The sequence below is a fragment of the Lepidochelys olivacea genome (assembly GCF_965140295.1).
Source record: "Lepidochelys olivacea isolate rLepOli2 genome assembly, chromosome: 15".
Classification (NCBI taxonomy): domain Eukaryota; kingdom Metazoa; phylum Chordata; order Testudines; family Cheloniidae; genus Lepidochelys; species Lepidochelys olivacea.
The window spans coordinates 20,025,344-20,039,233 of NC_140425.1; the positions used below are offsets into that span (position 1 = coordinate 20,025,344).

At 43.7% G+C, this 13,890-nt stretch overlaps 1 protein-coding gene across 2 annotated transcripts in view; it reads right to left on the reverse strand.

The window, feature by feature from the left end:
- Positions 1-13,890, reverse strand: part of FBRSL1 (fibrosin like 1) — a 743,463-nt gene that overhangs the window by 383,868 nt on the left and 345,705 nt on the right. For both annotated transcript variants that reach the window (XM_084649612.1, XM_084649611.1), the window contains exon 3: positions 3,321-3,422. In XM_084649612.1, coding sequence (XP_084505738.1) covers positions 3,321-3,422 — 102 coding nt within the window. The remainder of the gene's footprint in view (positions 1-3,320; positions 3,423-13,890) is intronic.

A 13,890-nucleotide genomic window follows, 5' to 3' on the forward strand; every position in this document is an offset into this window, starting at 1 on the left:
CGTGATGGCCCTACAGTGCTCCCAGAGCAGTAACTTTAATGCACACATTCCTCTGCACACCTGCTGTGCCACAGTATAGCAGCCAAATCCGCTAGCACCTGCTTCATTTACTCTGGTTGTTGCCACAAGTTAATAGGGATGGAGGTGGGAGATGAAGACATTACAAAGCAGGCATCACAAGACTGTTTTGAGCCCAAACACACTGAGGAACAGCAGGACAGCTAGTTGGACTGAGCAAGCAATGGGCCAGATGCCTGAGGCAGCATGATATGTCAGCAAGAAAAAGTAACAGCACTAGGACAATTGCATTTCAGACTCTCAATTTGTAATCCCTCCAGCGGCCCCTAAAGGGGAAGAAAATAAAACCCCTTTCCCTTTACATCTTTAGTGCACAATGGGGGTTTAATCCTCTGAGTGCCACACATAAGGGGTCAAGTCAGTTCAATTGCACACCATCCGTTTGAACGATACACCAGGAGATGCACCTATAGAACTATATAGGATGGACAGTAGAATCCTGTTGTAATCCACACTCCTCATAGCATGCACACAAAAAATCTTGGGTCTTCTTCCCCACTTCTCTGCAAGAGTGTACCAGCAGATTGCAACAGTGCAGCCTTTGAAGGCTTACTTTGTAACTGCCACTAAATAGCATTTACTACCTTGTGATGAATTGTTGTGAAAAGTAAATTAAAACTCAACTGCAATCATGAAATAACAAACTAAGGGCATTTTGTGATTCATAAACCTCGCTCTTCAAACAATTTCATTAGTCACTAACTGGAAAAATTGCATCCTTTGTAAGGGGTCGCTGGGTCATTAGAGCAAATTAAGCGAGGTTCTACTGTATGCTCCTGCCCACAGGCACCAGGCTGGAAGTCTCCAAGGAGCCTGGAAGAGTTGAACACCCGACTCGCACTGAATTTCCTTGGATGAATAAGTCCCTGTGAGGAGCCTACAGAGTTAGACATTCGATGAAGCTCAAGTTCTTTAGGCTCTCATGCTGTAACACTGTGGGCTGGGGCAGAGGGTTGGGTGCGGGAGTGTGTGTGAAGGCTCTGGCTGGGGGTGCGGGCTCTGAGGTGGGGCAGGGTCAGGGATGAGGAGTTTGGCAGGGTGCCCCCAGCTGGGGCCAGAAAGGAGGACTCCCCCCAGCCCTCCCATCCCCGACAGCACGCTCACCTCGCACCACTGTCACTGCACATGCTCCTAGGACCCCTCTCAAGTCCAGGAAGCCCCCTTGCCTCCCCTGTGGTGGGTGCATGGGGGGGGGGGAGGTCTGCCAGCACCTCTTCCCCTGCTGCTGCCCCTCACTGTAGCCTCACTGGGGGTGGGGGATGGGGATGCCCCTTGCCCAGCATGGGGCAGGAGCAGTGACTGCAGGTGGGGGGCCCCCTGTGCTGGTGGAGGGTCCTGCTGGAAAAGGGAAGGGTCCATCCATCTGAGGCGGAAGGGCAGGGTCAGGCTCAGCCTGCCCTGGTACTAGTGGTTGGGGGGGCTAGGACCCTGCGGCGGCAGTTGATGCTGGGAGCTGGCAGAGAGGTGAGCGCAGCATGGAACTGCAAGGTGCAGCCACCCAGGGCACAGGCAGGGATGCTTCGGGGGAGGCATGCGGGGGCGGCAGGCAGGGCCGGGGGAGAAACCCGGCCCCGAACATTGGTGGAGCCAGGCCCCCAGACCCTGAATATTGCTGGAGCTTCGGCACCATGGGCCCATATAACTCGTCTCTCCGGTGGTGGGTGTGGAGAGAAAATAGCTCTCTCCCCACCTACAACGTTACAGGCTCCTCCAAGAACCTGTGAGACTGGCTAACCAGTTGCCATCTAAATACTTTGACCTAAACTACTGAAATCAATTGGTAGGTCTGAATCTTTTTTTTTTTCTTTCCCCCAGCTGTATTAAGCAGCATCAGTGTTACCAGCTGCCTCAGATCACATACTTGTCAAGAGTGACTAGAGGTTGAGAATTATAAAAAAAAAGAAAGACTATTACTGTCCAAACACACAGTCAAAAACACATAAACACACACAGACACGATTATTTTCCCCTAAGGGATTTTTCCCCCCTTTTTCTTCTCCAGTGTGTGCAGATTCTTTATTCTAGAAGCAAATCACAGAAACAGTGATTTTTTTTTCTTTCCTCCCACTATGTAGGCTGTTTACAGCACCCCATTCACACTCAAAACATGTAGAGAGAATTTTCCCCCCTCACATTTCCCTGTCAGAGCTGTCAAGCCGAATCCCGCTTTAATCTGCCAGAAGCACTTTTCTGCTGACATTTTTAATAAATACTTTCAGCTTTTAAACACATTTGTGGGAGCCATTTTTCCCCTCTTCCTCCCCCCGCCCCCACCTTCTTCTCCTGTAGAATAGGCTCTGAAAGACTTAATGGCAAATACATTACACTTATCAAAGGCTTTTTCCCCCCTCCTTCCTTTTGCATCCTGAAGCAGAGGTAGTGTTTTCAATTTTAAAGCTAAATTAACTGTCCAATTGAATTTGGCTGGTGTGAGCCGTTTTCTGTGACAGGTTTTAGTTATGAAGCATATTTTACATTAATAGAACTCAACATGAAAACCGCTCGCTCTGGGATTTCTGTGGCTTGCCATTGAAATGTTAAATTTAATATTTCAGACATGCTTGTGCCAGCGTTTGATTATTGTTCTTCATTTAAATCTCTCCTAACGGGAAAGGTCCTAATTAGTAAAAAATCATGTTTTAATGAAGGCGAAATGCTAATTGCTAACACAAAAAGCCTTCACATAAAATTATCCCAGCACTGCCATTGATTTCTTGGTGACTCAAAAGCCCATTTGTGTGTTTACACACGAAGGCATCATTTACTTTTGTTTTATCATAACATTTCACTCAAAGTAGAGTTGAGTTTCCTAAGAGAAAGGCAGCTCTCCACCACCACTCAAAAAATGCTCCTCATCTCTCAGAGGCAGGAAGCATAACAATAGGTGAGCCAGCTTTGCCTCCACCATAATTCTGTGCAGAAGCTAAAAACAAAAGCATCTGTAAAAAGCTTTTTACACAACTTTTTTCTTTAAAAAAATCTCAAGCCATCTTTCCCCTTAGGAATAACAATTCCATTTTGTTTTCCCATCTCTGATCTTTCACTTATCATATTATTTGCACCATGATTATAGTGTTTGCAAGGCAGCTCAACCACTTATGCCATAACACTCAATCATGACATAAAAAAAAGTTATTACACAGTGACCTCTGGATGCCAACATTTGTTCAGCGAGATTTATGAAAAGCCATGTCAGCAGTGGGAATTGCTGCAATGAAGCGGCGCTTGATTCTGGTACTTACATCACTGAGACGGTCCCTCGAGCTGCTCCGCTGAGAGCTTGTGGCCTCCCTGATGCTGTCTTCTTCGCTATTTCTGCCACTTCTGCTTGCAGGAACCTTCATCTAGAGGGAGCAACGAAAAACAAACAGAGGATTTTCAGGCACTGCTGCATCACCTGTTCCTGAGGTCACCAAAAGCAGTTTCTCAAATGTGTTCAAACCTATAATTTCACTGCAATGTGGAGAAGATGCTCTTGAGTTCATGAGACTTTTCCAAAGAGTGCCTTACCCGCTTGTTTCTGCATCCCTTTTTGTTAACATTCAATGAATAGGTGAATTTAGCACTCATGGAAGTGCGACAGGCTGAGCCAAGTAGCTATGACCAGGAAGACAATAGGCAAATTTCCCTCACAATCTACTACTAATGCATCTTAGTTCAGACCTGAACCACTTCAGTATTGAAAATACTCCTAACTGTGAGGAATTAATAATACACACATGTTGAAGGCTCCCATCCCCATACTGAGCTACCATTGCTTGTTTAGAAGCACATCAGGGGTCTCAAAGAAAAGAAACAAAGCTCCCCTCCCCTCCCTAATAGAGTGAAACTGCTTGTTTATGTGGAATCAAATTTATTGTGTCAGATATTACTGTGGAGTCTCCAGCCAGTATGCAGTAACATTATGTAATAATAAAAGAAGTCATAGTTCTGTACTGAGACAGAGCAACTCATTCCTAGACAAGCTACCATCACCTCAAAAGCTTCAATGTAATTTTCCTGACAATGTGTGTATTTACCCCTCTGAGATAGGGAAATGCTTTTATCCTCATTTTACAGACCAACAACTGAGTCACAGAGAGGCTTATGGGCCAGATATTTAAAGGTATTTAGACACCTAACAGGATTTTCAAAAGCATCTAGACACCTAAACCGCCTAGATTTCAATGTGTGTTAGATGCCTAGATGCTTTTGAAAATCACACTAGGACCCTAAATGCCTCTTAAGGATGTCTGGCAGAGCAGGAAATTGAACATAGGTCTCCTAAATCCTACATTAGTTCCCTAGCCACTGGACTATCCTTCCACCTTTTCACTTATGGTCTTGCCTACATTTGAACCCAGGACAGTAAGTAAAAGGGATAACGTCTCAAATCACAGCAATAACAGCGCTTCATTCTGCAAAGACTGTAAAAGGGGAGGGGAGGAAAGGGGGAGGAAGAACAGAACTGAAATGTCATTCACTGCCACATTCCTGAGATCATCTACTAACAAATTATTCTGTTAATTTCCTTGTGAAATACCGGGTGGAAGGAAGTGTTTAATTTATTAATAGGTTCTATTCATATCAGTCTGCTTCTATTTAAAATGTTGATTTGTACAAATTGGTACTTTTAATGGCAATAAAATTCCCTTGTTTCCCTGGGTGCAATTTCATTGCATAATCTGCAATTCACTGGCCAGAGATATTTCCTGGTGGTTCCAGCATACGTTAACACCCGCTGAGGGCACTGTCACTCCATGCCCATGGAGACGGCGCCCTTTAGTATAACACTGAGGTGCTTCAGTGCACACACTCAACAGTGAAATTCTCTAGTACATACCGTACAGAGCCCCCAGCCAACACTTGGGACTGCAGCAGTTAAAACGCCTCGGTTTCTTCCCAGTGAATGTGCAGGGCATTATTCGCAGACTGAGGCCAACTACTGAGCTAGTCTGGAGAATATAATACCGCTTAGCTCCAGAGAGGGTGCTGTTCCGGGTTGAGATTACAGCACATCTGGACATGTCCAAAGAGGTAGGGGGGAGTGGGGGGGAGGAGGAGGGTAGGTTGTAGAGGAGAGGGGAGAGAGAGAAAGAGACAGTAAAAGAGCGTCCACCATTCCCAATGTTACTAATTCCTTAATCTCAAACTCAAATATTCACCAGAAACACGTAACAAGAAGAAAACCTCACAAGTTCAAGGTCTCACCCAATCTGTTACCGAAGTGAACCCAATCTTTCTTGAGCAGTAGTATGCCTCCCCCTCCCCCCCCGTTCCCTCACCTGACCTGTTTCCCTTTAATAAACTTTGGAGGAAAGAAACTACACCTACACAAAGGAACAAATTGAGACAATTTGACCTGACAAGGTCTCGCACGGGCAAACAAATTAGAAGCATCACTGCTGCCATTAACCTTTCCGAGTAAATATCAATTATTAAACTTGCTGTACTACCTCTGTCCCCCGTTTGCTGCTGTGAATTAAGAGGGTCATCAGCCTTTTTGACAGATCTTGTTCATTTACACCTGCTGCCTGCCAGCAGGGGAGCCCACACACCAGCAGCCTGAGTGCTGAGCCAAGCTGCTTTAATTCATCAGTAATTACCCTAATGAGCCACATGCAGGACTGAACTAGGAGGACAAGGAGTTCTGCTAAATGGATGCATCAGTTTCATGGGCACTTTTTGCAGATCTGGAGATTAGTGAACTGGTCAAAACCTTGTTTCTTGAAGTTGCTCCTGGCTTGACTGCTTGATTTTTAATTAGTTTCTCTAGATGTTGCTGTTTCAGCTATAAAAATTCCCTCTGGCTGTATCCTTGAGTTGAATCTTACTTTGCATACTGACATCCCTTTTCCATCCCTTTGAATGGTCCTAGCCCTAGGAGACCATGAAATCTTTGCACAAAAGCCCTAAATGTAACAAAGCCAGAGGATGCACACTTTCCCCCTGTTTTGTTGCTTCACAATGGGTCTTCAGCAGGATTTGAACCTGGACTTTCCACAGTGTAGCACAGACTTGTGCCATTTGGTCACAGGAAGTAATTTAGGCTATGTCTACACAGCGCACTTTCCAGCGCTGCAGCTGTAAGATGCACTGTGTAGTCGCTCTTTATCTCCAGGAGAGAGCTCTCCCAGCAACAAAACAAAACCACCCCTAATAGGGTGACCCCATGTCCTGATTTTATTTTCGGGGCTTTTTCCTATATAGGCTCCTATTACCCCTCCACCCCCACCCTGATTTTTCACAGTTGCTGTCCGGTCACCACCCAAAAGAGGGGTGGTGGCATAGAGCTGTCTACACTGGCACTTTTCAGAGCTAAAAGTTTTGTCGCTCAGAGGTGTGGTTTGAGCAACAAAAGTTTTAGCGCTGAAAGTGCCAGTGGAAACACAGCCTTAGTTGACGGGCAGCCATAGTAAGCTGCTGTGCCCTAGTGCAATGATTCTCAACCAGGGGTCCAGGGCCCCCTGGGGAGCCACAAGCAGGTTTCAGGGGGGACGCCAAGCAGGGCCAGTGTTAGACTCACTGGGGCCCAGGGCAGAAAGCTGAAGTCCCACTGCATGGGGCTGAAGCCCGGGGCCCTGAGCCCCGCCACCTGGGACTGAAGTCGAAGCCTGAGCAACTTAGCTTCCTGGGGGTCCCCTGTGGCAGGGGCCCCCAGGCAATTGCAATGCTTGCCACTCCGTAACCTGCAGAGAACTAGTAGGTGTGCCACAGGAGAACTGTGGAGTTCTTTTATAGCCTGCTGGGGGGGCGGGGAGGGGGCTCAGAAAGAAAAGGATTGAGAAGCCCTGCCCAAGTGGAGCATCCAACAGTGCCACTGTTTTACACAGACACTACCCTAACATTGACCACTTTATGTATTTTTAAAGTGTGAACAAAACCAGAGTCTAGAAGTTCAGGATAACTTATGCCTGGAAAACTTGAAAATTTCATTTCCACCTGAAAATACTGTGCTTACTACTGTTACAGGAAGGCCTTAGAATTATTAGAAACAAGAGAATAAAGGGGAAAAAACCCTATTTTTTCAGTTTGTTGATTTGGTGAATTTGACAGCGCTTTAGATGGCCCTTTTTTCCGTTTTGCTGATTGTGCATGCCTCCTCCAGGCCCTGCAATATGGTGTTTCCAGGAAAAGTAGCCACAAAGCTGAAAGAGAAAGTAAAGAAGCAGCAGGCAGCAGTGTACCAGGGCCAGCTTTGAGTCTATTTGATAGTGTTGATCTTGGGTCTGCCCCAAACACCATTCTAAGCATCAGGGGAGCAGGAAACAAAAACTAAAAAAACTGAAAACAAACATCAAGTCGTAATCTTGAAAGAGAGCTCTTTTAGGACACTCCCTTTTGTTTTGGTCAGTCAATTAAAAAAATTCAGGTTGACAATGTCCCTTTAGGAAAGTTAAACCAAAACAGAGCAGCAATACAAACAAGGGGGAGACTTACAAGGTTTGATAATTAGACTTGGCAAAAATTGTGTCTTTTTAGACTTTTGATGGATAACCACGCTTATTTTTCAGCATTTTTTTTTTAGATTTTTACTGATTGCAAATGTTCACAGTTATACAAAATTATGGGTTCTAAGCATTTTTTTATTTTTATCTATTTAAATTTCACAGTTGTAGAAATTATGGGGGCGGGTCAGATAGTTATTTAATTACAGTAGTTGCTGAGATTCAACAAGCTAAAAAGCTTTATAACACAAATTGTCAATACCACATGTCAAAATATAAGAATAAAAATTGTAAAATCAAACTCCATTAAGTTCTGAAGAAGCATTTTCTGACTTTGCCAACCTATACGTTTCAATCATTATTGATAGAAATATTTTCCATCTGTTTTTGTGAGTATGGCGAAACTAACGTTTACCAACATTAATCAATACAAATCTAATCCTTCCAAGCATATTGAAAATTTACCTCTTCCGAGGGTCAAATTTCACCCTCATCTAGGTCCCAAATCACCAATGTGTTTAAGTCCATCCATATTTAGCAAAACTCTTAAGTACACATTTAATGCTTTGCTTAATCAGGGTGTGAATACTACTGAAGGTTTGTCTGAAGGCAGAATTTGTCTCCACCACTGCTTAGAACCCAATGTTACTCAGAACATGGACAAATGCTGCCTTCTCCTTGACACACGACCCATCAAAGAACATGCACATTATGGTGCAAAGCTGGCAGTTAGTGGTCCCGGACATCTCTATAGTTCAGTGCAATTCTCACCATCAACCAAAGGCCCAGCTTTCAGAATATGAGGAATCCCGAACAGCCATTTCGGCTTAGGGGCTGGTTTGGCAAGAGAAAGAGCATGTGTGTGTGTGGGTGTGGGGGTGTGTGTGTGGATAGGTATGAAAGGCCACAATCAGTCGGCGTGCTCATGGACAATCCGAAACCACATTCAGAGCCAAGAATTATGAATCTCATGCCATTGGACAACATGTAGCATGATTAAATACCATAACTCATTCCAGCAATAACTTCAGCTCTCATTATATTCCAGTTCTGTTTTTCTCTAGTGCACCTGCCTTCACCCCCCCCCCCTTGCTTCTTTTTCCTGAGAGGGAAAGATGTGCGTGGACAGAATGGGGTCTTCCCTGTACAAAAGGGCTTTTTTTCTTTATCACTGTGCTAGCTCCCAGACCCTGCTTTTTAATCATAATAGATCACTCCACTCTCCATTTACTTACGCTTTTCCGATGTCATAGAAAAGCCCATTTTAATTTGGTGCCCCTATTTTCAAATCACAGGCACGTTGCCCCTGCTCGTTATTAATAAATACACTTCGATTTATCAAAAGCTCCGTTTGAGTGCCATGGGGAGCCTGGGGCAAAAGGAGACAAATTCTTTTCTTAAGTTGTTCTGAAAGGTGCTGGGCTTTCCGACCCTCACCCCCATTAACCTAGCAAAGCTAGTTCGCTCCTACTGGGAGCTCCATGGCTTGCACAGCAGCAAACTCGGACTGATCTTGTGCCATCTCAATATATTTGTTCATTATCTTGCGCGCACACAGAAGCATTTGGAAATGTACTCGGGGCACAGGCCAAATTGAATCATCTGCCTTCATTTTCCACACGATCTGAAGCTACAGCTGCTACAACAGGCTGTGGGATTTTTTTCCCATTCCCTAACACTTTTTTATCTCTCTTAAAGCCACAGCCGTCTGGTTTTTAACTCCTTGTCATTTTTGGTTTTGTGAGAAGGTGTTTTTTTCTTTTTCTTTTTTTTTAGGAAGGCTTCTGTAGACACAGTCTCTAATTTTACTGAGGCTTGATTTGGGGGCTGCATCATGGAAGCAGTAGAGAAAGCAATGCCCTTGAGGGAACAACATAATTAATATTCATCTTCTATGGTGGCTCAGATGGATCTATTAATCCATTAATCCTCTTGCCTCTGTTACTGGGCAAGAACCTGGTAGAGATGGCAGCTGCCCATCCTGTGTACTGACTGTGAGCACTTAGATATACTGGGAGACAGAAAAAGGGGGTGTCTTTTGGTCCTGTTCGCACAGCACAGTAGGATCCTGGTGGTCCATGTCCGGGGCTCTTTGGTGCCAGGATAATACAAACAAACAATACTGAACATGCTCGCTTCCAAATCCAAACAAGAATGACAGACGGCGCTCCACATGGTGTTCCACAAAGGTAACCTGAGGGAATAGTTTGATTGCTTTAAAAGCTCTGACAAATCAGCTTTTGAGTTGTGTTGTGTGAAGGGACGAATCAACTATAGCCAACAAAATTCAGATGAACTCCATTTTCCTTCCAATTTATCGGCAAAAATTAAGTTGGCAGAGGCAGCTCAAAGAAAAGCAGATACTTTTCTCCTGAATTAACCCCAACATGAAAAGTTTGGAGCCAAACTTCTGGATCTGGAATTCTGGGGGCAGACCTATCTCTACAGTTCACATATCTATGCCATACTGCCGGTGAATGGATTCGGCATATAATGGACAGCCTTATAAACTAGCTTGCCAAGAGATCTACTTCCAGTGTTTCTTGAGGGGCAGTCCAGAGACTAAGCATTCCTTGCAGTTATGTTTCATACTGCCAGAGATTATGTTTAACCTGAGGCTATCAGAGCTGGTAAGCTATTCCTTCCAAACACTTATTGAAATTGGAAAGTCCTTATTTCAAGGTCTGTCCCCTTCCCAACACACACACACACACTTATCAAACTCCGAAGGACAATGATATCTAAGGGCTTGTTGACATTGTCCACACAGGGAGCTAGTGTGGAATAACTATTCAGCTCTAGCTATTCCAGGCTTTTTGCCACTCTTATTATGCACTAAGAGTGGCTTTTTGTGTGGTTTAGATTAATCCACTTTGGAAGTGGATTAACCTTAACCACAAACAGGTCCTTTTAGTGCAGAATAGGTGAGCACACAGATGTGTGCGGAATAGTTTACACCCTAGTTATTTTGCACTAACTTCCCTGAGAATTCCCTGGGTAGACAAGCCCTTCAGGAAACTTTTGGGAGAAGTTCTTTGTTTGCATTCTCTTCCATTTTAATATCAATGCACAGCTAAGCTAATGCTTCTCTTTGGTAAACTATATCAGTAATAGCAACCTTCTGCATTAGGAGACAACAAACTGGTTTAATAAATATAAATGGACAATTTAATTAAAATATATTGGAGATTAGGAAAAAAGTACTCTGTGGAAGAAACTGTGTTAAGGGATTGCACTTGAAGCTAGTTCAGTGTATTTTAAGCAGGCAACAATAAGTGGCAGTGATATATACTGTTCAGCGGTCTACTACCGATTATTAAAGAGTATGATGAAATTATTAAAGTATTTTCCAGAAGGGAAAAAAATGGTCACTGAGTTGCCTCTTGTTTTAATGCTTGAAACAAAACAAACCACTTGGCTTCAAAAATGCACTTCTTTAAACTTGAAAAAGCCCATGTATCAAAACAAGGTGGAATCAGCTAAACATATTACTTCTGACTTGTTTCCTTGAAAATCCAGCCTTAATGCATTCTAACTGAATTTATCTATCCCAAGCATACCGCATAATGAGATCAACTGGGAAAAATATCAGGCTTGTTTGTATATTTTATACTTGCTCTAACTTGGCAGTTTGGAGATTATGTATTCCCCAGGTCCCTTCTTAAATCGTTTCACACGCTGCAATTTGATTTTCTTTGCTTGCCCTTTTCCACAATTTCTTGATACATTTTACTGAGTTCTGGCTCAGAGGGAAACATTCCCTTTGAATTAAGGGTGCAATCATTTTCTTTCTAAATAAGGACATATGGCCTAGAAAGCAACGTTATGGTACAAGGATTTTATAATTGAACTAAGACTCGTTTTAAAAAAATGATAATAGCATCAGGTTAGATTAGCCTATTTTTTCTAATTGGATGGCACTGCTGTGGATCCTGCGATAGGCTACCTTTGGAATAACTAATTTTTAGAATGTCACGTCAATCTTTACTTACTGTGATGAGAAAATTATGTCAACGGCGGTAAACTGTGATTTACAAGGATATTTGTTCTTATCTCTACATTCATTCAAGGGAGAAGCATTGTCTAAGGTTTAGAACACAGGATTGAGATCCAGAATATTAGATTCTAATCCTGGCTCATTGGTGTGACCCCGGAAAAATAAGTTTACATCTTGTACTTTAATTTACCAGTCTGTAAAACAGAGAATAATATTTACCTACCACAGAGGGGAACTGTGAGGCTTAATTAATGTTTGTAAAGTAACCTGAGATCGTCTGATCCAAGGTGCTACAGAAGTGCAAAGAATAACAAATGATGATACTACCACTACTACTAATAATAATAAAACACAAAAAGTAGTATGGATGCAATGTTAAGTTCACAAAACCAAGCACACAAAAATCAGGAAATTCCAACAGTTTGTATACAGTGTTAACTTAGCCACATTTGTTTATAAAAGAACAAGATGTTGCAACCTTAACAATAGTTCTAGTTTTTGTACATTCAGTTTCCTTGGTTTCTTTGTTTAAAAAACAAAAAAGATGAAACAGTCAGCCGCTCCTCATTTTGTGCAGACTGCTGGCTCTGAAGTCTTTGCCAGTGGAGCTGATAGGTCCATGGACCTATCCCTAAAGTCAGACCACCATCCTGCTATGAGCTCATTCTCAACCAGTTCCAGGCCTATTCCTAACCCTCTGTCAAGACCTTCACATTGCCATATGCTAACACTGTGCTACTTTGCCGGGCTGGCCTTAGGTATGAGCAATGGAAGCAGTGGCTTGCAGCCCCAAACATTCAATGGGCCCTATACAGACTTTGCAACTCATGGGCTAGCTCTCCCTTCTAGACATGTGAGCAAAAAAAGAGGAACTCTCAGCTTGATTTCCCCTTCAGGAATTGCACATGGAGGGGAACTGTACTCCAGTGCCCTTGGGGCCTCTGATGGTCTACCTACTCTGCAATTAAAGACCTGCATTGACACTGCAATTAGACACTCAGGACTGGCCCATGTCAGTTGACTCAGGTTCACAGGGCTTGGGGTAAGGTAATCACGATATAGACATCCGGGCTTGGGCTAGAGCCCAGACTCTAGGACTCTGCAAGGTGGGAGACTTCCAGAGCCTGAGCTCAAACCAGCTGGCATGGGCCAGTCCCCGGTAGCTAACTGCAGTGTAGACATATACTGAGTGGCTTCTTTGATTGATGGCTTGCAGAACGAAAGGCCATAACTGTCAGTAGATGTCAACCTTTCTACATGGAACCAATTAATTGAAGCAGGTGCAAAGATTTTCACAAGCTCTTAGCTGGACGAGAGCCTTTATAGTGGAATAAAGCCTAGAATGCTTTTGTACAATGGGCTATGCCATCTTTATTGGGAGGCTTACTGTAAATCCAGGAGCGGATACTTATTTTGGAAGAGAGTTGATGCTTAAATGGTCACAACTGCCTGACTTTACAGCTGCCACACAGCTAATAGCGAACTGCACTCTGTATGCCCCCATCTATGCTTGGCAGATGATATTAGACAGCTGGGAAAATCTGGATTTGACATACATCAATGATGAAGTGTGTCAGTGTAGATCTGCTTTGGTTACAGCTGGCTAGCGTGAGAGTGAGCCTCATGGAGGCCACATAGCTGAGCTCTCAGTCATTCCTAACCAATATAGCTAAAGCCTATCTCCACAAAGAGGTACGCAGAAAATATCTAAAGGTTTCTCTACTCTGTATGGAGAGTCAGATAGAACAGAGGTTTTCAACCTTTTTCTTTCTGAGGCTCCCCCAATATGCTATAAAAAACTCCATGGCCCTGCTGGGCCACAACAACTGGTTTTCTGCATATAAAAACCAGGACCGGAACCGGGGGGTAGCAAGCAGGGTAATTGCCTGGGATCCCATGCCACAGGGGCCTCCAGGAAGCTAAGTTGTTCAGGCTTCGACTTCAGTACCAGGTGGAAGGGCTCAGGGCCCTGGGTTTCGGCCCCATGCGGTGGGACTTAATCTTTCTGCCCTGCGCCCCAGCAAATCTCACAGAGTACATCGCAAACACAGACATGTAACAAACCAGTGGCCACTGCAAGTGATAATTTGTCATCCTGTTGTGAAGACAAACATATAAGCAATGGTGGGAGGAAAGAAAAGACTTTCTGCACTAAGTGAATTTGCACAATGACAGGTTTCAGAGTAGCAGCTGTGTTAGTCTGTATTCGCAAAAAGAAAAGGAGGACTTGTGGCACCTTAGAGACTAACAAATTTATTTGAGCATAAGCTTTCGTGAGCTACAGCTCACTTCATCGGATGCTCACGAAAGCTTATGCTCAAATAAATTTGTTAGTCTCTAAGGTGCCACAAGTCCTCCTTTTCTTTTCATTAAGTGAAGAAATCTTTT